Source organism: Xyrauchen texanus, chromosome 8 (genome assembly GCF_025860055.1).
Source record: "Xyrauchen texanus isolate HMW12.3.18 chromosome 8, RBS_HiC_50CHRs, whole genome shotgun sequence".
In the NCBI taxonomy this organism is placed as follows: domain Eukaryota; kingdom Metazoa; phylum Chordata; class Actinopteri; order Cypriniformes; family Catostomidae; genus Xyrauchen; species Xyrauchen texanus.
This window is the reverse complement of record NC_068283.1, coordinates 31,850,485-31,872,194: the sequence shown is the minus strand read 5'-3', so window position 1 is coordinate 31,872,194 and position 21,710 is coordinate 31,850,485. Positions and strand designations below refer to the sequence as shown.

The 21,710-nt window shown below is 36.9% G+C and overlaps 1 protein-coding gene across 4 annotated transcripts in view; it reads left to right on the top strand.

Annotated features, from left to right (window-relative positions):
- LOC127648463 (signal transducer and activator of transcription 3-like) overlaps positions 1–17,865 on the top strand; it is a 44,445-nt gene extending 26,580 nt beyond the window's left edge. For 2 of the 4 annotated variants that reach the window (XM_052133148.1, XM_052133147.1), the window contains exons 5-24: positions 469–550; positions 665–765; positions 1,357–1,508; positions 1,597–1,755; positions 2,930–3,022; positions 3,136–3,195; positions 3,287–3,316; positions 3,899–3,992; positions 4,167–4,214; positions 4,332–4,415; positions 5,237–5,335; positions 5,432–5,567; positions 5,783–5,835; positions 5,959–6,053; positions 6,175–6,314; positions 8,348–8,566; positions 11,187–11,229; positions 12,586–12,645; positions 15,825–15,925; positions 16,425–17,865. In XM_052133148.1, coding sequence (XP_051989108.1) covers positions 469–550; positions 665–765; positions 1,357–1,508; positions 1,597–1,755; positions 2,930–3,022; positions 3,136–3,195; positions 3,287–3,316; positions 3,899–3,992; positions 4,167–4,214; positions 4,332–4,415; positions 5,237–5,335; positions 5,432–5,567; positions 5,783–5,835; positions 5,959–6,053; positions 6,175–6,314; positions 8,348–8,566; positions 11,187–11,229; positions 12,586–12,645; positions 15,825–15,925; positions 16,425–16,531 — 1,956 coding nt within the window. In that variant the 3' untranslated portion in view covers positions 16,532–17,865. The other 2 variants (XM_052133149.1, XM_052133150.1) reach the window with 2 other exon arrangements.
- Positions 17,866–21,710: the final 3,845 nt, after the last annotated feature.

The window sequence follows — 21,710 nt, the reverse complement described above, 5'->3', positions numbered from 1 at the left end:
CGTTTAAGCTCCAGTGCACAAAAAAATCCACCGCTGCAAATCACGAGTACAGCTGGATTCCACTGAAGCGTTCAGATTTACATTCCTTTACCAGCAATATTTTGCCTTTTTTAAAACATAAATGTCAGGGTGGGCTAAAAAGGACTTGTTATGCTCTTCCCATTGCTGATAAGCATGGCTCATACCCTCTAGAACTACAATTCCAATCATGCCACTCCTTGAATTTTGCACACTTTTACACGTGATTTATCGAAGTACAGGGAAAGGAGTGTACAAATGCAACGCGATACTTATTTAAAAAAATTACTTCGACATTATGTTCTCAAATAAAAATATAGCGTTACTTACTCATTACTTTAAAAAAGTAATCTGATTACATAACACACTGTACTTTTATCCCATTACCCCCAACAGTGCCCCATCGGATGACTTTTTAAGGGAAATTACTCTTCTTTTTTTTCTGTGCAGGACATGGAACAGAAGATGAAGATGTTGGAGAACCTCCAGGATGACTTTGATTTCAATTACAAAACTCTCAAGAGTGCTGGAGGTATGGCAAGCAAATTTTGAAGCAAATGTTGCAGATTTGTTTAGAATATTTCAACAAATCACTTTCAGGACTCATAAAATCCCATGTGGCATAATTCTATACATCACCTTTCAGAGTTGTCCCAGGACCTGAATGGAAACAGCCAGGCAGCAGCCACCAGGCAGAAGATGTCTCAACTGGAGCAGATGCTGAGTGCTCTGGATCAGCTGAGGAGGGTGAGATACAGTAAAACCCTAACCAGACCAGACCATCAAGATCAGAAGTCACTTCAGAAGTCCAAACCAAATTATGACTGATTTCTTTTGTACAGCATTGAATTCTAGGTTTGTGAAAACTAAAGCCCAGTAAATCTTTAAAGAACCCATACAATCAATTTTGGAGTTTGTTGCTTTAAGACCATGTCTTTTAGCTTTGAGGTCATCGATTTGTTAGAGTACTTCTCAGAGTTGACAAAATGATCTTTTAGAAGATGGGAAAACTATTGGTTATTTCAAAAAAGGTCCTTCGATATGTCCTGTCCCGTCTTTCTTTAATAGGAAATACATCAACACAGGAGAGAACAGAATGCTTTTCAAGCCATTTAATGGGGTCTTTCATGGGAACCCTTAACACACATGACTCAAAGATCATATAATTTATAAGCTTTTCAGGGCTTGGTTTGTTATGATTTTAGGTACATTTAGATAAGTAAAAGTGTTCTAGGCTCTCAAATGTAAATACATTTGTAATAAATCTGTGGCGCTGTGCAATGAGCGTTTCACAGATGAACAAAGGCGGTAATCAAAATTTTACTGTCTGATCCACAGCAAATTGTGACTGAGATGGCAGGGCTGCTGTCTGCCATGGACTTTGTGCAGAAGAATCTGACAGATGAGGAGCTTGCTGACTGGAAGAGGAGACAGCAGATCGCCTGCATCGGAGGACCACCAAACATCTGCCTCGACCGCTTGGAGACATGGTACACAGGAGCAGTCCATTGATAACCAAAGAGGGTTTTGAAATGTTCAGTTTAAGTCTTTTTTTTTTAATCACTCTCTTGTTCTCAGGATCACCTCATTGGCTGAGTCACAGTTGCAAATCAGACAGCAGATCAAGAAGTTGGAGGAGCTTCAACAGAAGGTGTCATATAAAGGAGATCCGATAATTCAACACCGCCCCGCTCTGGAGGAGAAGATTGTAGACCTGTTCCGCAACCTTATGAAGAGGTATGAATCACATTTATAACTAGAGATTGACTGACAGTGTTTGTTTGTTTGTTTGTTTTTAAAGACCAATACCAATTATTGCTTTTTAGACCAATTACTATGTTTAAATGTTTGATTATTGATACACACAACACATGTTTTATTGTTTGGGATCTTCTTTAAGATTTTATAACTAAATAATTCATCACTAACCCCTGAAGGGGACTAACATTGCGCAAACTCAACAAAGAATTAATTAACTGGTGCAAATATTGTCAGATACTATTTGCACCCATATTTAAATGCTAACATACAGTATGTGCATCACTGCAGTGTGTTTTTTATGTTTATTTAGAGTCCCAAAGACACACTACATTAACCCCTAACCCTAAATCTAACCTTAAACTTACCAAGGTTTTTTTTTCTAAGGTTTTACATGGTTTCACCATGGTATTTTTTGTAAATTTAATTTAGAGTAACCACAAAATTAACCATGGTTACTCTTCTACAGTCATATTACTGTCCTAACAACACCATGGTTAATTGCATTAAAACTGTGCTCCTTCAAAAAAAACATGGTTACTACAATATTAGTAATACAGTGATGCAATCTACACACAAGCGATGACAAGCTGTGAGTACGAGAGTGATGGACAGACCCCGCCTCCGTTTCAAACCCTTGACATTCTCCATGACCAAATCACTGCGATGAAATCAACATTTATATACATTTTATATATTATTTTAAGTAGTATTAAAGGAAATATTAAGAGTGGAAATAGGAAATTGGATGCGAAAAGAGTGTGACAAAACGCGGATTCGTACTGCTGTTGTTAGGACAACATTCCGCGGTCGCTAGGACACATTCATACACCGCCTTTACACCCCACGCCACTGCAGTGACACCTGTGGTTTAGTTTGTCATATATTTCTGTGGTTCCATCAGACTTTTGGGGTGCAAATAGCTGCACTGTGTGGCAGATGCTTTTTAAAAGGGGTGCAAATATTCACTCTGTTAAAATTATAGGTCAAACTGATTATTGGTCTGTCCTTATTTTGTAACACTCATTCCTGCGTAAGCCCCTCTAAAGCGAGCTCTTTGATGTGATTAAAAGTTTTGACTTTTAAAGTGCTATTAATGGAACCGGATCTGGTCAACCATAATTCTTCTTGTGGTGTGCTTGTTTCATTGCAGTGCATTTGTCGTTGAGAGGCAGCCTTGTATGCCCATGCACCCTGACCGACCTCTCGTCATCAAAACAGGAGTTCAGTTCACCAACAAAGTCAGGTTTGTACAGATGACTCATAAATGAAAGTACATAGTGCTCTGAATAAGAAAGGACACCTAAACCTGGAATTAAAATCTTGAAATCTTGATAAAAAAAAATCCCTCTCTTTTAGGTTACTAGTGAAATTTCCGGAGTTGAATTACCAGCTAAAGATCAAAGTGTGCATTGACAAGTAAGTCCTATTTCCTGTCTGGTGATGCCAACATGAAGTGACTTAATAAGTTTTATTTTGTTGCTATTATCTCTTCTTTTCTGTCCTTCAGAGAGTCAGGGGACGTGGCAGCCATTCGAGGGTGAGTTTTAAAGTTTAAAACACTCCATTCTCTATGAATTCGATTTTTGTCACATGATTATTTGTAATAAAAGACAGATATATTCGTCAGGCAGATTAATCAGCCTTTTTTTTATTTTTATTTTATTTTGCGCTGGGCTGCACTGGACAATACTAGTGCCAACTTGTTTAATTCCACTTTGAGTCAGTTACTAAATACTGTCAGCATGGTCAATGAATAATTCTCATAGTTAATAAACATAGTTTGGGTTAATAAATTAGTAAAATAAATATATTCTGCAATATTGAATAAAATGTATATAAATTCTGATTTATTTTTTTATTTTACTAATTGTGTATGCCTCAGCTGTCATTACATTATATTATACATTGGCATTATATCGCCCACCCTGCTCTCAAAATTTCAGCATCCGCCTTTGAAAAATCCATACAAGGAGACCACTACTTGTATGCTGTGGGGTTTGATGAAAAATAACATTGTCGTTATTTTAGTGTCACCACTAGTGGGGTGAAATTAAGTCTCTCTTGCTTCTACCTGTAAAAATGATCACTTTATAGAGTCCTCTGCATATTTTCCCTCCAGTTCTCGTAAGTTCAACATTCTTGGCACCAACACTAAGGTGATGAACATGGAGGAATCCAACAATGGCAGCCTGTCAGCAGAGTTCAAACATCTGGTAAGCTCATCCAGTGCACCAATTCATTTTGTAGTGAAGAAGCCTTTGCTCTGTGGATTTACAAAAGTACTTTAATTAAAAATACATTGTCTTGACACAGTTAATTATATCTGCCACACAAAATCAAATTTGGATCAGGTGTGTAGTCCTGACATGTCTCTTTTTTCCCCCCAGACTCTACGAGAGCAGAGATGTGGCAATGGAGGCCGAACCAACAGTGATGTAAGCCTTATATATATATAACAGCAGCATTATACCAGAGTTTTGAATTATTATTCTAGGCTCTGATTTAAGTCAATTTAAAGGTTTTAGAGAGTTTGACCTTTGCCTTAATTACAGGCATCTCTGATTGTGACGGAAGAACTGCACTTAATCACATTTGAAACAGAGGTTTACCACCAAGGCTTAAAGATCGACCTTGAGGTAAAAAAAAACTACACACACATAAACACACTCCTGGCAACTGTTAAGCTAAATTGTGATATGTTAAACTGTTAAAATATCATACTGAAAATACTCCTATCCCAGTTTAGATTCATCAATAAGTAAGCCATTTGTAGTTGTCCGAAAAGTGTAATTACTGTGGCTCTGTTGTGCTTTCAAGACATTGCCCTGTTTGTGTGAGCATCCCGACCTGCCCGACACAAGTTGGAATGCTTAGAATTACAGCAGTACTCTCTGTTCATCCAAACCTTTGAACATGGAATTTGCAATTCCTTTTGTTCAAAAAAAAGACTCAGTCCTGTTGGACTTCACATCATTTTAAAGATAATATTATTAAACCCTGAGTAGCGATTAAGTACATCACACTGCTCACAGAGATTGATTCAACATGGAGAAGGCCAATAAGGCCATTCTAATGCACTGTCACCATGGCGCTAGCAGTGGGAGGATTTAAATATGTAACCACTCAATGGGTCCTTTGGCGATCCACCTTATTATACTTCTAACTGCACACAGCGCAGTCTATGTGCCTATTATGAGCTGATAAGAGCACATGAAAAAAATCATGACATTTCTGTGGATGGAAACATCAGGGTCATGTTAAATACCAAAACACACAGCAGGTTAATAAACCAGCTAATTAAGAATCCTGGTTACAATGAGCTTTGTTTGCTCATGGGGGTTTTGGAAATAATTATTTAACCTTGGGTCTCTGTTTGTTAGATTTCTGTTCATGCTGTACAAAAATAACAGGATTATTCTATTGTAAGAGATGAATAAATGTCCTCATTTCTGTCTAGACGCATTCTCTCCCAGTGGTGGTCATCTCTAATATCTGTCAAATGCCAAATGCATGGGCATCCATCCTGTGGTACAACATGCTGACCAACCATCCCAAGGTTTGAAATGAAACCACAGCAAGCCTTTTTAATTGTTAGCACTACTGTTAAAACATATAACGAAGAATCCTTTTCTTTTTCTCTCTGTCTGCACAGAATGTGAATTTCTTCACCAAACCTCCAGTAGGAACATGGGATCAGGTGGCTGAGGTGCTGAGCTGGCAGTTTTCTTCCACAACTAAGAGGGGACTGACAATTGAACAGCTCACCACACTTGCAGAGAAACTGCTTGGTATTTATATATACTGCAGCAGTTCACCACTTTCCTTTTCGTTAATGTTGTGTTTCATTGGAAGGGCATATTTCATACATGTCAAACTTTGACGATAATTTAATTCCACCAAACAAGATATGCAAATAACATTACATTTGGCATCCTAGTATGACACATAATATTAACATTCTTTGTGCATCACTGTTTAATTTGGTATCTCTGTTTTTGTGTAGGTCCATGTGTGAACTACTCCGGTTGTCAGATCACATGGGCCAAGTTCTGCAAAGTATGTTTCTATATCAACTTTTTGTTCCCTGTTTTAATTTTAGATTAAATCAGACTAGCTTATCCACTTACTTTCAAAATACACTAAACATGTTGTGCATCTGTGTGTGTTTGCTGGTTCCAGGAGAACATGATGGGAAAAGGTTTCTCGTTCTGGGTGTGGCTAGATAATATAATTGACCTAGTGAAGAAATATATTTTGGCTCTATGGAATGAAGGGTAAGAACTCACACTTAACTCCTTTAAACAGCTTTCAAATGCAGTATTCATACTCATTACATTAATCACTGTTTGTTTTGTTACATTAAGCTCTTGTTGTGCTAATGTGTGTGTGTGTCAGGTATATTATGGGCTTTATCAGTAAAGAAAGAGAGAGAGCAATCCTGAGCCCAAAGCCTCCTGGAACATTCCTTCTGCGCTTCAGTGAAAGTAGTAAAGAGGGAGGAATAACCTTCACCTGGGTCGAGAAAGACATCAGTGGTGAGAACTTCTGTTAGTGCTTGAGATCAGTGTGTGTGTGTGGGGAGAAGTATTGCACCCATGATAGCGTTGTTTATTTACACTCACTATCTGCGTTGTTTTAGCACTTGTAGTACGCGCATCTGTACTGAAAATATGCATATCTTTTAAAAGCACTATAAAATGTATATGCACAGCACAACTCCTGGACGATGCAGCAGACCACCACCTTGTTTCAGGGTTCGTACAGTCATGAAAATTCTGGAAAATTCCTGGAATTTAGAAATGATGTTTTCCAGTTCTGGAAATGTCATGGGGAAAAAAATGTAACACTGAATGTTATGGAAAAGTCATGGAACTTTCTATCAAACAGTTATCAGAAATGCAAACACGTGCTAAGAATTCAAGTTTGGCTCAATCGCGGAGCTACAAGGTGTTTAGTTGCAACAGCCGATGTAAGGGCTCTCACACACCTCACGCAATTTGTGTCTGTTTCATGTGTATTTCTCTGGATTTGTTTTCCATTTAATCTTTATTTTTTAACACTAACAATTTAAAATTAAACTGATACAAATGCAAATACAAGATTTATAGCAAAAGCCTTTAGTACATACTGAAAGGTTCTCAGCTGTTTGGGTGTGAGGTGCTAAAATACAGGACAAACTGCATCCGGTGATGATTTAACATTGAACACAATTCTGTTCCCTTTAAACTGGACGATTCCATATTGTACAAGATGGGTGGTAACCTTATTAGACACGTAGATGAAGGCTTAAAGAAACACGTTTGATTAGATAAATATTTTAAAGAACAAACGAAAGAAATGCCATCGATGCACGTGTCTGATTAGCTGTTTGTTGAGAGCTTCTCACAGAATGCACATATGAAGAGCTTCTCTGTGACGGTGGACCTAAAACAGTTTGCAAGAATTTTGATTTGTATGTGAGTGCTGAAAATTATTTTTAATAGATTTTTTTTTTTCTCCAAGATTTCAATATATAGGTTTAGGTGTCCTTTCTTTATTCTTAGCACTACGTACTTTCATTTATGAGTCATCTGTACAAACCTGACTTTGTTGGTGAACTGAACTCCTGTTTTGATGACGAGAGGTCGGTCAGGGTGCATGGGCATACAAGGCTGCCTCTCAACGACAAATGCACTGCAATGAAACAAGCACACCACAGGAAGAATTATGGCTGACCAGATCCGGTTCCATTAATAGCACTTTAAAAGTCAAACTTTTAATCACATCAAAGTTCTCGCTTTAGAGGGGCTTACGTACGAATGAGTACTGTACATGCATAGCCTACACAATGTAGATACAGTATACCAGTACATATATGTTTTCCCACACTATTTTAGGAATAGGTTAAAAGTGGCTGGTATAATTGGGCATTCATCATGTGGCTGGTGGTCAAAAAGATAGTTGAACAAACATGCAAGTTTTATTCATGTAAATTTGACGCAATAATTTATAGGGCATTAAAAAGTTAGTGTTCTAAATAGTGACCACAAAGTAGAGGGCTTCCACTTTGCGAGGCACCAAAAGATGAGGGGAGAGGACAAGACAAGATAAAAACAATGCGTTCTCATGCCAAAAAAAAAAAAAAAAACACAAACTTTTTGAATTATGACACAGCAGATGCGGTGTGTCATTGTTTTTATGGTAATGTATTAGGTGTATGTTTTGAATGTTTTTCAAATAGTGCTGAATTTTATTTTTTCATAAATGGGTTGAAACATTTGGAAATGCTGTAAAAGAAGTTGAGTTTTGGAAGTTCATGAAGAAGTCATGGTACAGTATTTACTAGTCAGAATGTGTAGGAACCCTGTTGTTTGTGCTTAAAATATACAGTTACTTTAATAAAAAATGTAAATTCAGCTGTTTTAGTGCAATAAGTGCCTGATTAAGGTTGAAATGAGGGTGGTTAGGAAATACTGTAAATTCCAAATGCAGGTTTGGAACAAAATGAGGTTGAGGAAATAAAGACAGAATTTGCATTTTTAGGTGAGCTATGCCTTTAATTTTTTTTTCATCTGTTGTGTTTGTGCAGGTAAGACCCAGATCCAGTCCGTGGAGCCGTACACAAAGCAGCAGCTCAACAGCATGTCCTTCGCTGAGATCATCATGGGTTACAAGATCATGGATGCCACCAACATTCTGGTCTCTCCATTGGTCTACCTCTACCCGGAAATCCCTAAAGAGGAGGCGTTTGGCAAGTACTGCCGCTCTGAACCTCAACCTGACACCGAGTTCCCTGACCCTGGATGTGGTGAGTGTCGCTGTAGGAATATAATTCAGTTTTGCTTGGAAGCAGACCTCTCAAGTTTTTATTTGTCTCATCTCATTCTCATTTATTTTGGAAACGGCTATTTTTGAATTGGAATATTGGTACTGAAGTGTACTGACAGGGTGTGGTTTACCAGAAACTTTCTCCTTCGGAGGAATTTGTCTAAGAATAAATGGAGAAAGAGAATGCAAAAGCTTGACTTTCATTTTCTGGCTTTCAAACCAGTTATTTCTTAAAAGTAAACATGATACCAAAATGTACCTTATTTACCTTATTAAAGAGATAGTTTACCCAAAAATTAAATTGTCTTATTATTTACTCACCCTCATGAAATCCACAGCATGTATGACTTCTTCTTCAGCAGAAAACATTTGAAAAAAGAAAATAAAAATATCTTAGCTCAGTAGGTCCTTAAAATGCAAGTGAATGGAAATGTATATTTTGAAGCTCCAAAAATCACAGGCAGTCAGTATAAATGTCATCCATACGACAGCAGCTGTTAAATGTCAAAAGTGATTGTATCTTCTAAAGTGATACAATCACTTTAAATGCAAAAAAAGATAAATATTTAAGTACTTTTTAAACTATAATCCAACACTTCACAAGAGGGTGGAGTCCAAAGGGACTCTCATGTGATGTAATTGCAGTGACATAATACAGACTTAATCTCACATTCTGCACTCAGTTAAGACATCCAAGATGAGCATACAAATGCACCATTGTGAGTAAAGAAACAGATAAATACAGATCTAAACCAAAACCAACCAAGCTACTATAGAGTGTTCCTCCTCCTCAATATTAAACAGCGCTGCTCTTCCGGCTGTGACTCATGTGCATTAGTTCTTGCGTGTTTCAAATGTCAATGTGATTACGTCACATGTGTACGAATCATGATTTAGAGTTAAAGTACTTAAATATTGATCTTTTTGGTACCAAAAGTGATCGGATCCTCGATTCTATTATGGTTCAAAGGGTAACGATTCGATTATAAAACGATTCATGCATCTTGTCCTTCAATAACTTTCTTTTTTGAGTTTCTTCAAAAAAAAAAAAAATCTCTATTTTTTTTCCCTTTCAGCTTTTTATTTAACAGCGGTTTTAAAAATCAGAACGAGTCAAATTACATAAACTGGCCTTTTACCTTCAGTATGAGTTATGAACAAAACATGGAACAGCCACAAGATTAAATAAATAGTTCTTTAGTTTAAAAGAGTATCTCAGTTTTTCAGTTTCTTTCTTTAGAACCTTATAAAAAATCTCTTAAGCTTTATCATCAGGTGAAAAGCTCTCATGATAAATAAGTGACCAGCAATGACAAAAGCCAATGAAATGGAGAGCGCGCAAGAGTAGAGAAAGCCATCGGGGGGAGAAAAAAATTATTAAATGAAAACATCACCAACATCTCCCGAACCGCTGCCTCATCATTATTTTCTTCTGTGTTTTCCCTTTGTTTGCAAATCAGTGCAATTATGGGTGTGAGTTCATCCTTCATGTTTTTTCTTGGTTCTTATCAAGAATAAACTCTCCTGTTGCTATGTGCGTGGGTTTGTGAAGGAATGTCGGGATTGTAGTTTAATTCGGGCACAAATGATCATGTGTTTAAAACAGCTGGTCTGCAAACAGTGGTGTTTGTGCACTTGACTTTAGTGTATGCACTTAACTCGCATCTTAGTTTCCACATCTGTCTTTGGTGCGCACCACTGCTCTGCCGTGATTTAAACTGAACTCTGAATCGATTCAGAATCGTTTTGTATGAATCACGATGCATCGCTGAAACCCCAACATCTCTAGTCGCTTTAGAAGACATTCATTTAATAGCTGGAGTCGTATCAATGACGTTTATACTGACTGTCTGTTATTTTTGGAGCTTCAAATGAGAAATCTCCATTCACTTGCATTTTAAGGACCTACTGAGCTAAGATATTGTTCTGATTTTCTTCAAATGTGTTCTGTTAAAGAGAGAAAGTCATACACACCTGGGAAATCATGAGGGAGAGTAAATAATGAGATAATTTTCATTTTTTGGTGAACTATCCCTTTAATAAATGCTTATTGTGAATGATTTATTGGTGGTGTTTGCCTTTGTAATCTTTCATCAAAATAACATAATCTGCCTCTAAATTAACTCACCAAGCCATCTTATGTTTCCAACCACCTGTAAAAATAGAGTTACATCACATTATGGAAATAACATTGGTTGTAAATGCTGTTTAATGACTTTATAGAAAGACAAATGTTCAATAATTGCTGATTTAATGATTAAAACTCACATAATGGCATATTTCACCCCAAAATGAAAAATCTGTCATAATTTACTCACCCTCATGTTGTTCCAAACCCACACAACTGTGTGGAATACAAAAGGAGATGTTAGGCAACTCAGTCACCATTTACTTTCACTATACCTTTTTCTATACAATGAAAGTGAATGGTGACTGAGGTTGTGAGCCCATACCATTCAACACATTTATACATGAGACATCATGATGGTGAGTAAATGATGACCGTGTTTTTGATTTTTGGGGGAACTATCCCTTTAAGCCATAAACTTGTATGCCATCCTTGTTTGATAACACAGAGGTTGTTGTTTTTTTTTTTTCAGTAATTCAGCCATACCTGAAGACCAAGTTCATCTGTGTCACCCCGTAAGTAGCAGTTTGCTTCTGTTTCAGGATGTGTGTGTGTGTGAGTGATTGACCTTGCTGAAGTTTGTTTTCTCTCTCTGTCCTCCTGTTAACTGGGAACTCTTTGGTGACTCTTCAGACAGGAGCAAATGCAAAACTCTCCTCTCAGTTCTGTGTTCACCATGGATCAGGGATGTAACTTCTACTGAAACCTCCAAGGAGCATTCCCATCACCCTTTATAGCCACAGTCTTACACAGGAAGACAGAGAGATAGAAACCAAGAGCATATTTGTCTTTTTCTTTTTTTCTTTCTTTTTTAAAGTATAGCACACCAGAGCTGTTTAAAAAAAGTTCAGTGGTACATTTGTCATTTAGCTGTAAAAGCACACATAGCTTGTGGATAACTATTGTGTAAACACTTTGTAAACATGTGATTTCTGATCTTAACGTTTATTGCAGACAGTTAGAAAATCAAACATAAAAAAAATATATACCGGTGTATATATATATATTTCAAGTCAAAGTGAAATTAAAATTACCCCATCTCATTTCTTAATACATGTTCCTGGTCTTATTATGAATTAGACTTTGAAATGACTGACATCTAGCTGTCTTATTTTTCAACCCCTCTGCTACAATTAGCTTCTCACACTTGTACTTGTTAACCCAGGGTCGTAACCCTGGACAAGCGTAAGCCTGGATTGTATTGTTCCATGTTTCACACTGTTCATACTTTAGTAGTGTTAGTAATTCACACTGTATGTGGTAGCAACATTTCGGTTCTTTTCAAAATTGCACGTGTGACTCATTGCTTAATCCAAGGTTAACCTGGGGTGAAAAATATCATTATTCCAAGATTTAGTGTAGTGTAAAAATCCCTACAGAAGGATGACTTTTCTCGCTGCAATTCATTGCTGAAGGAGAGTTTCAAGATTTTTTCTCATCCTGTTTCACTTGGAAATATATCACATTACGGAAATCAGATGAATGGTGTTTCACGTTGGCTAATGGGAATACACCTTTTACAATGCTGAGAGTGCTTAATGTATATTTAATGAGTCTTTTTTCTTGAACTGCTTACATAATTTAATCTGATGAGGTAGTCAGATATCCATTGTAATCCTATGACTATAAACATGGTAAACTGTAACACATCAAACTGCAAAAACCCCACTGTATTTTAAATAACGTTTGGATACATAAACAGACTTGAAGTTGGAATAAAAGCTGCTTCAAACTTCATTCTTGACTCATATGAATTACCAATACTTTCTGTTTGTAGAGGGGTTGGAGGCTATGTACTGTATATGAGCATGTGCCTGCATGTGTACAGTATGTGTGTGTTAGGCAGGCTATAAACTGACCTCTCTTCATAGGTGTCCTTCCGTCTTCATGGACTTCCCGGACAGTGAGCTACTTGGGAACAGCTTCACTGGGTAGGCATTAGGGAGCTTATGTGTGTGTGTGTGTGTGTATGAGAATGAATTCCTTCTGCAAGTGACTATTTGTGGTACAGTTCACACCTGTCAATGTCTGCTAACTATGAATATCTCTTTTAACACATGTAGATCTTGACCAAGGATTCTGTTCACACCTTAACTCACTTCATCCATTCATAACAAAATTAATGAGGTTCTTTTGGACACCTTTCTGTTGGTCTGAAGTTTTGTGAACTAGTTGTTCCAGTAATTATTTATTTTATCCTCACTATAATGTGCAACAACTACATTTACGAAGTCTACCGTAATTTCTGACATTAATTTAAATGTTGGATGGATTTCCTGTAGATTTGGATTTTGTTTCCATGTCTGACCAACTCCTTTGTTTATTGATTTCTGATCTCAAGTGAAATTTCCTGCATCAGTATCTAAATAATTTTCACACGCGTTGACCAAACGATTTTCTCACCATTTCCATTTCTTTTTCTTGTCTACTGTTTTTCTCTAATTTTCCATAGAAAAGGGTGTTGTCTTGAGTTTTATGTGGTATTTACATGGTTTGGTCCATCTCATTGTTAAACAATGTCCATTTGTCAGATACTGTATGTGACCCTAGGTAAGGCCTTTTGTGGTGTAAAGATGCAGCATAAAAGACCAAGACCGCTATTTGACCCTAGATTGTTCTTAAAAAGATTTCTTTCATTTCCAGAAAATGTTGAAGCATGAAAGGGGAGAGTCGGGCCTAAAATAACAAGAAAAACAAACTTTCTATTAAGAAAACTTGATGTGAAAATAATACATCTGGTTAAAAAAAAAACATTTGTGTATATGATTTTCTTCAAATGTGTTCTAGTGAAGAAATAAAGTCATACACACTTGGGATATCATGAGGGTGAATAAATACTAATAATGTAATTTTAATTTTTGGGTGAACTATCCAAATGGGACCCAGTAATGTATGTTTAAGATATTCTTTCCATGTGTTTATCAATTACAATATAATCCAGCTTTTACTTGAGACATTGAAAGGTAGCATTTGGTATTCCAGGTAGGAAAACAAATACTTAGTTCTACTTACAGTAGACAGTGCCCAACAAGAGTCTAAAGAAATTGTTTCTAGGTGTTCTGGACCTCAAGCCAACTCATTTGTTAGATTTTTCCCTTTTGTTGTTGAATTACTTTGGGCAAGCCAAATATAGCGCAAAAGCTAGGGCTTTTACTGTTGCTTATGCATTTAGACATTTCAATGCATAGCCGTGTGATAACAAGTAAATGTGGTCCCACCAAATCCATAATTCTAAAGCCAGACCTGGTTAAAGAATGACCTGTTTGATTTGTCAGCAACCTTATGTGCATGATATTACAATAATCAGAGAGAGCTGTTTTCAGACCCAGTGAAAAAAATGTGCAAGGATGCAGTTATAGGTCTTAATTACTCTTTCGGTAGATGTCTTTAAAGAGTGATAATTAGTTAGCTGTTAGAATTTGTGAATCAGAAAATACAAACATTTTAAAATTGTATCCTAGCTCGTATCAACATGAGCGAAGACATCACAAAAGTCAGCAGTATCTAGGCTTGATTGAGACTTCAGGTTCAGCAAAAAATTTACATTTAGTACTGTCATAAGAAGTATGCTTAAAGGTCAATTGTGCCTTTAGTAACACTAAACTGAATTGCAAAAATAGTGAGTTTTCAAACACCTCCCTGAAGTTGGCACCCAATATAATTAAAACATTACCAAATCTATACCATTTGTTTGTGCCGATGTGTGCCGCAATTATTAACGTTTTTGCGGGTTCGGTGTTTGAGATATTAGACATAATTCTTTTGGCTGTATGTCCTCACTTCCACCTCATGTGGTCCAAATCACTCCAAACCGGTGCCGTTCGTTTGTACTCGATTTGTGCTGTAAAAAGAACATCATAACATATTCCTTTCTTTGTATTAAAAAAAGGCTTTTGGGAGCTGTGAAATCGCGCAGGCTAAACCGCATGTCAATCACTCTCACCCGTCTTCATCATTTGTGCTCTCTTCTGGTTTGTGCCATGTTTGGTATGTTTTGTTGAAGCATTAATTTTTGGCAAAGGTTTAATCTTTCACCACATGAAACTCCCAAATGCAAAAAATTGTAAATGTCTGTGTTTGTGCTGCAAATTATGATTTGTTTATAGGCTATATATGTCATTGCTGAACAAAGCTGTACATAATGTTTATATAAGTTAATTATTCCAAGTTTTTTCACAAGTAAAAAACAATATTCAGCTCTGAAGTTGATTTAATTGTTTTAATACTGCTGGAAGCTGGCGTGACTTGCGTTGACGGTGTTTGTGTAATTGCATAGGCCAATATGTTAGCTAATGTTTAAATATTTGTTTGAAATTTCAGCGCAATGTTTGAAAACATTTCACATGTTGGAATGCGCCACAAAATAGCAAAACGTTTGTGCCTCGACTCGAGATGTTTAACAGTTTAGGTTCTTTTTAACTTGACATGGCATCTAAAAACACAAACAAGCCGTCAAAGATTCAATTATAAAACAGCACGGACAGACACAAAAACGTGCTCAACGTGAACGGCCCCTCAGTGTAAGACTAGAACTCTGTAGAAATGTTTGATCACACTTGCTTATTCTTTATTATTTGTTACTGCACATTTTAGATTTTAGAGTATAACATCATCAAAACTAAGAAGTAACACCAAAGTATGGAAATTATGCAGTGACCATAACAAATTAAATCAGAAACATCTTCTATTTGAGCTTCTTCAGTGTTGCCTTTTGTCTATTAGAGCTCTGCACACACTGTTCATTTTCTCAATCAAATTAAGGTGCATCTTGGGATGCTTTTTAAACAGTATTGAATGATTTTATATGCTGGACTATGTTGACATATGTTGGCTACTTTTCTTTAAATAAAAGAGATTCTTTAAATAAGAGTAGTTTTCATCTCTGGTTTAAATATCAGAACAAATCTGATCATTCCTGACAGAGAAAGAGATGTGTTTGAGCTTGATGTGGTGAAAGATTAAATATTTGCCCAAAAATTAATGCTTCAACAATACCAAACATGGCACAAACCAGAAGCTTTTGGTGCTACTATAGATGTTCTGAAGAAGTGTCAATTTGGTCATGAGCTTTTTCCAATTATATTTCTAATGCATGGTCCCTTTTTTTCAGGACTAACTCTGGCAACACAAGTGATTTGTTCCCAATGTCCCCTCGTACACTTGACTCTCTCATGCATAATGAAGCAGCAGAGGCAAATCCTGGACCTCTTGGTGAGACACACCCACATATATAAGCATACAGATTTAAAGTTAGATTTGATAACTTTCTAGTGCATTTGCTGTATAAACAAAATATGCATACGCAAACATCGTCTCTCTTTTGCAAAATCATATTTTAAAATCACACTCATGTAGGCATTTATGGTCTTGTGACCAATGATGATCATTAAAGGGATAGTACACAAAAATATTGTGCCAAACCCGAATCATTTTCTTTTTTCCATGGAACACCCAAAGAGATTCCTCAGTCACTATTTACTTTCATTTTACAGAAAAAAAGGAAGCAGTTAAAGTGAATAATGACTAAGGCTAACAGTTTTAAGGCATGACACCTCTGTGTTCCATGGATGAAATACATTCAAACAGGTTTAGAACAACACGATGATGGCAGAATTTATATTTTTGGTTGAACTATCCCATTGAATACGGGCTCATTTTCAACACATCTTCATGCTCAAACTTGTAATACTGTGATTCTTTTTCCCCCCAGAATCCCTCACTCTGGACATAGATATGAGCTCAGATCATCCCTCACCCATGAGAGAAGTGTTTCCAGCCTCTAATGTCTCAGATATGGATGCCTGCAGAAATGCTTAGATTTCTACCATTTTAGTTTTATAGTTTTATTGTTTTATTTTCACTGAAAAAAATGATTGTCATGTACATAGAACGCTTAGTTTGTTAGTTTTTTTTTTCTTGAGTTTTTACAAAAGTCAAAAGTGTGCAATGCAAATAACCTAAAATTCTGGTATGTCAGCCTCGTATCTGTCTTGCTGACACTGATTTGATGTTTTTGTTTCTTTGAGACAGTTAAGATTGGCCTTTTTGCTTTTTATATATATATATATATATATATATATATATGTTGAACTAAAACCTGGCTTGTTATAGGTGTATAACCTTCCTTTCATAAAATCAGATCACACGATGCAAAGTTTGTGCATGCAGGTCTATAACGTCCCTTTTAGCTTCTGTCTGGTTTACATTAATATACTGTATTTTATTGTTGCAGAAAAGTATTTTACTCTTTTATTGAATGTCTTTGGGAGGTTAATCGAAGAATATAAATATATAAATAAATATTAAGCATATTAGGAAATTTTATATTTCCATCATATTCCCCTTTCTGTTTATAGAGCTAGTTTACATGGCAAGATTAAACTTGCACTGAGCCAACAGGAGAAATACTGAAACAGAATTAGTAACATTATACTGTATATACAGGCACACCAATATATATGCATGCACACACATACAGTATATAGAAATATGTTTTTTACTTCACTTATAGTAGATGATTTACTGATAATAAACTGCTAGTGCTTTAAACTGGAATTTGATGGAAAAATTGTTTCTTCATTGTGTAACTACGTCTGTATGGTTCCCATTCTCTGTATTTGTCTTTCCACTCTACTTTATAGACGGTGTACTATTATATATACTGCACCATGTATATTCTCTATATCGTCACATGAATTCTTCATGAGAAACAGTTATTCAGTTCGTCATGCAGTTGATGTGCTTGTCATACAATGAGTGAATTCAGGGCTCAGGCTGTATGTTTAGATGCCATCAGACCATAGATGTAACATTTGATATTGAAAATAGAAAATACAAAAAATGTACTGAATAATACACATTTGAGCATGTTCATCAGCAGACACAGTGGACTCATTTTAAGAGATTAGAATTCAATGGACATTTAAAGGTCATTCTTCTCAAATGAATCTCATCTGCCTTTACAAAAATGGCAATTACTGTGTGTTTCTCTATCATCGTCTACCTGTCATCACCCGTACAGCAGCCGTTCTGCTCTAAAGGCTACTCAAAAGAGATAGATGGAGAGCGATCATGCATTGGTCATAGCACATTGACCTTTTGTCAAGGTTCTTTGATTAGACTTCAAGGTCTTTATTAGGGTTGCAGTTACTAAGTTTTTTAATTAAAAAAATTTTTAAATGGTTGTTCTTGTGTCAATTTGTGACTCAAGATAACTGGGAAAAATCAGGTTAACATTGTATTGTTATATAAATCACAAGGAACCTATTTTTTTATGATTTGTATAAGGGAGGTTAAACAGAAAGGAGGAGGCAAGAACTTGCGTAACAATATAAATAATATTTAATTCAATAAAAATACACACATACAGGGCAGCTGCCTGTAATTCTCTCTCTCTCGAACTGTCGTCACCGGCCGCCTTTATCCCTCGCACACCCAATCAGGCTGATTGGGGACCGGGATTGCATAATTTCAGCCTGGCCCCGCCCTCCTCCGCTCTACAATTTGGTAACAATTTTGTTTTGTTTCCATGATGCAGCAATATGGTCATTGTAGTTCATGTATAGGTCATTGCTGATAAGCTCTCTGCACTGATTATGAATTTGAATTTAACAATGAACAGCCTATGAAACCTGTAACCTGTTCTTTTCCAGCAGCAGAAATGATGAGCTGCATTCTATATGGAAAGTTCTCTGAGCTGAGAAAATATATACAGTCTCACTATTTTACAGTCTTCACTATTTTGAATTGGTTCATCATTTTTTCCTTTTTTAAAATCTTAATTTCTTTGATACTTTAGTTCTAAAGCTATAGAGCTAACTATAGAATTCTAAATACATTAATATAATTACAATGATATTTTTTTCGCCACAATTATTAATTTGTCCATTTACATTGTTTATCGGTGATGTTAGAAACCAAATCATTGAAACTGAATCATTTTTTCAGAAATTAATAGCTATTGTACCAGCAAATCTCATCTGAAATAAAACGTCATGGTTACTGTCATAACCTCCGTTCCCTGATGGAGGGAACAAGATGTTGTGTCGATGTAGTGACATTAGGAGTCGCTCTTGAGAGCCCCGAACATTCCCATTCCACTCAGAAAAGGCCAATAATAATTGGCTAGTGGAGTTTGCGAGGGAGCATGGCCTGGGAGGATTCAGCCTCCGGGCGCCCCTGAGGAAGCGGAGAGATAACGACTGCATCCAGGAATCACACAAAGACGCCCACTAATTGTCAACACAATTCTGATGCCTTCCAATTCTGCACATTCCCCCTGATTCTGTCTCTCTGGGAGGGAATATGCCGAATCACTCTTTTCATAGGCCCTGCGATGGACTGGCGACCTGTCCAGGGTGTCCCCCGCCTTTCGCCCAATGTTAGCTGGGATAGGCTCCAGCCCCCCGCGACCCTGTACACAGGATAAGCGGTTGACGATGGATGGATGGATGACTCTTTTCATAGTAACAGTATGGTGCCCTGCCAATATAGGTTGCTTATCAACTCCACTTGAAGAGCTCTGAAGGACCTGCTCTGCTTGTGTTTCTGCCCCTTCCTCTTTCTCACTAGTCTTGTTTTCCTGCAAAATGATTACATAAAAATATAGACAGAAGTTGTATAGTCACCATTTCTACTTTTTATGCCAGTGGGAAGCAACGAATGAGCATATTTGATGTGTAATGAGTGAATCATTGAACAGTTTAGATTTTTTCATGACCGAAACCATGGAAGTGAATGAGAACAGTTGATTTGTTGAATGATTTATTGAGAAACACAAGCTGTGTCCGAATATCCATACTTCCCTACTTAATCAAAACAGTATTTACAAATCCTCAGTATTAACAGTAAGCCAGAATTACTTGGGTGACCATACTATTTCTGGTGATGTTCTAAAAATGTGGATCAACTGGACTTTCTAATATCCCATAATACCTCGGGAGCTGAGGAGATGTCACGTTCAAAATGTTGGATTTAGAAATACGGCGGAGAACCCACAAGTTGGCGGGTCTTCTCAAATTAATGCTACTGTATATACCAGCCTGGTCTCATGAAATTTACATGACCATGACAAAATTTTTGCAATTCAAAATGTACATGCTGCATTACGTGTTTGGCTGCAGGATTCCAGTGAAATGTCCAGAGGGGGTGCCAAAAGCAAGTAAGCAAGTAAAATTTTATGGATTACTTTTTTGTGATCACATTTTTATTAAGTTACAGAATGTTAATATACAGAGATCAAAAGTAAAAAAATAAATAAACATAGTTCTGAACCCTCCCCCCACCCCCAGATTACCCTCCCACTTCCCAAAAGCATCCATACTCCCCATCCCCATCTCCCAGAAGTACATACAAATCATACATAAATAGTCTTAGAAGAGTGTAAATCAAAATCCAAATACAATAAATAAAGATATAAAAGAAGGAGCATGAGACATATATCTTACAACCGCTCCTTAATTTCTTAAATCTATCAGAGATAGTCAGAGATAGTCCTCTGAGAGGCACCATATAACCTAGCCACTGAGAGCTCCATGTTCGCAATGTCCAAGAAAGAATGCATCCAGTGAGTCCACGCTAGAGAGTGTGGAGGTTTCCAACGTAAGGCAAGCATTTTCTTAGCAGCAGTAAGTCTTTTTCTGCGTTAAAGAGAGAGTGTAAGAGGAATCAACACTTAGACGCAAAAGTCTCAGACAGCATGATACCTCAAACTCCAAAATGTCCTTCAACGTCGTGGAAACCTGTCTCCAAAACTCTTTAACTTCAGGGCAGTCCCAGAACTTGTGCATGTATGTGCCTATACACCCACTTGAGAAAAAGTTACATGCAGGAGAAGTGGAAAGCTTCATTAAATGACGCTTCCTGGGAGTGAGATACATCCGATTAATCATCTTGAAATGGATCAATTGATGATTAGGGTTTTAGAGACATGTTTGAGGTTAGCCCATATTGAGTCCCAACATATGTCATTACTGTCATCTGAGCCAATCCCATAAATATCTCTGCTCCAAACGTCTACAACTGGCAACTTTTTATAAGAAGCCTCCAGAAACAACAGGTACAGGGATGAAACCATACCCCTTGTATTTCCACATGAAGTAAGCAACATATGCAAAGTAAGACAGGGCCCCGAGGAAGAGCCCCAAGGAACACCATATGCACGCATAGCAGATCTCAGGCGCAGATAAATGAAAAATTAAGTGCATGGTAAATTATATTCAGCACGTAGATCACATAGATCATTAAACATTCGTAAACCATTGTCACCCCAAACATCAGCCAAACCTGAATCCCTCTATCACTCCAGTCTGAGAAAACAAAAGGCTTATTATCTGAAAGAAGGCCATGATTACGGAATAATGGAGAATGAGAATGCCATTTATAGTCATCATGGGAATACTTTGAAGCCGCCCGCCAGGTAGAAAGAAGTTATGCTATTATTATGCCAAAACGCTGTTTTGCACTCTTCAACAGAGAATCACAATAAATTAAATCCTGTAATCTATAAGGTAAAACCAGATTAAATTCAATTGGTTGCCAAGATACAGCAGAGCCAGGTTTTAACCATACCGTGAGAGGTCGTAATGTAAAAGCCCAATGATAAAGCCTAAAGTCCGGAAGTGCAAGTCCACCAGCATCCTTGCAACGAGTTAATGTTGAATACTTTATACGGGGGGGACTTCCCATTCCATATGAATTCATAAACTAATCTTTGCAATTTAGACCAGAAATCTAAAAGGTGGAGACAGAGGTATCATAGCAGAGAAAAAATTAACACGAGGCAAAATATCAATTTTGATGACAGAAATCCGAGCTTGTAAAGATAAAGGTAGTGTTTACCAATGAGTCAAATCCATCTCTACATGATTATATATACCCTGGAAATTTTTCAGAGCTATTGTGTGTAGAGACGGAAATATATCCACACCCAAATATCTAAAGCTGGTGACTGTAAAAGATGGCAAAACCGACTTAGAGGATGAAGTATTTAAGTGCA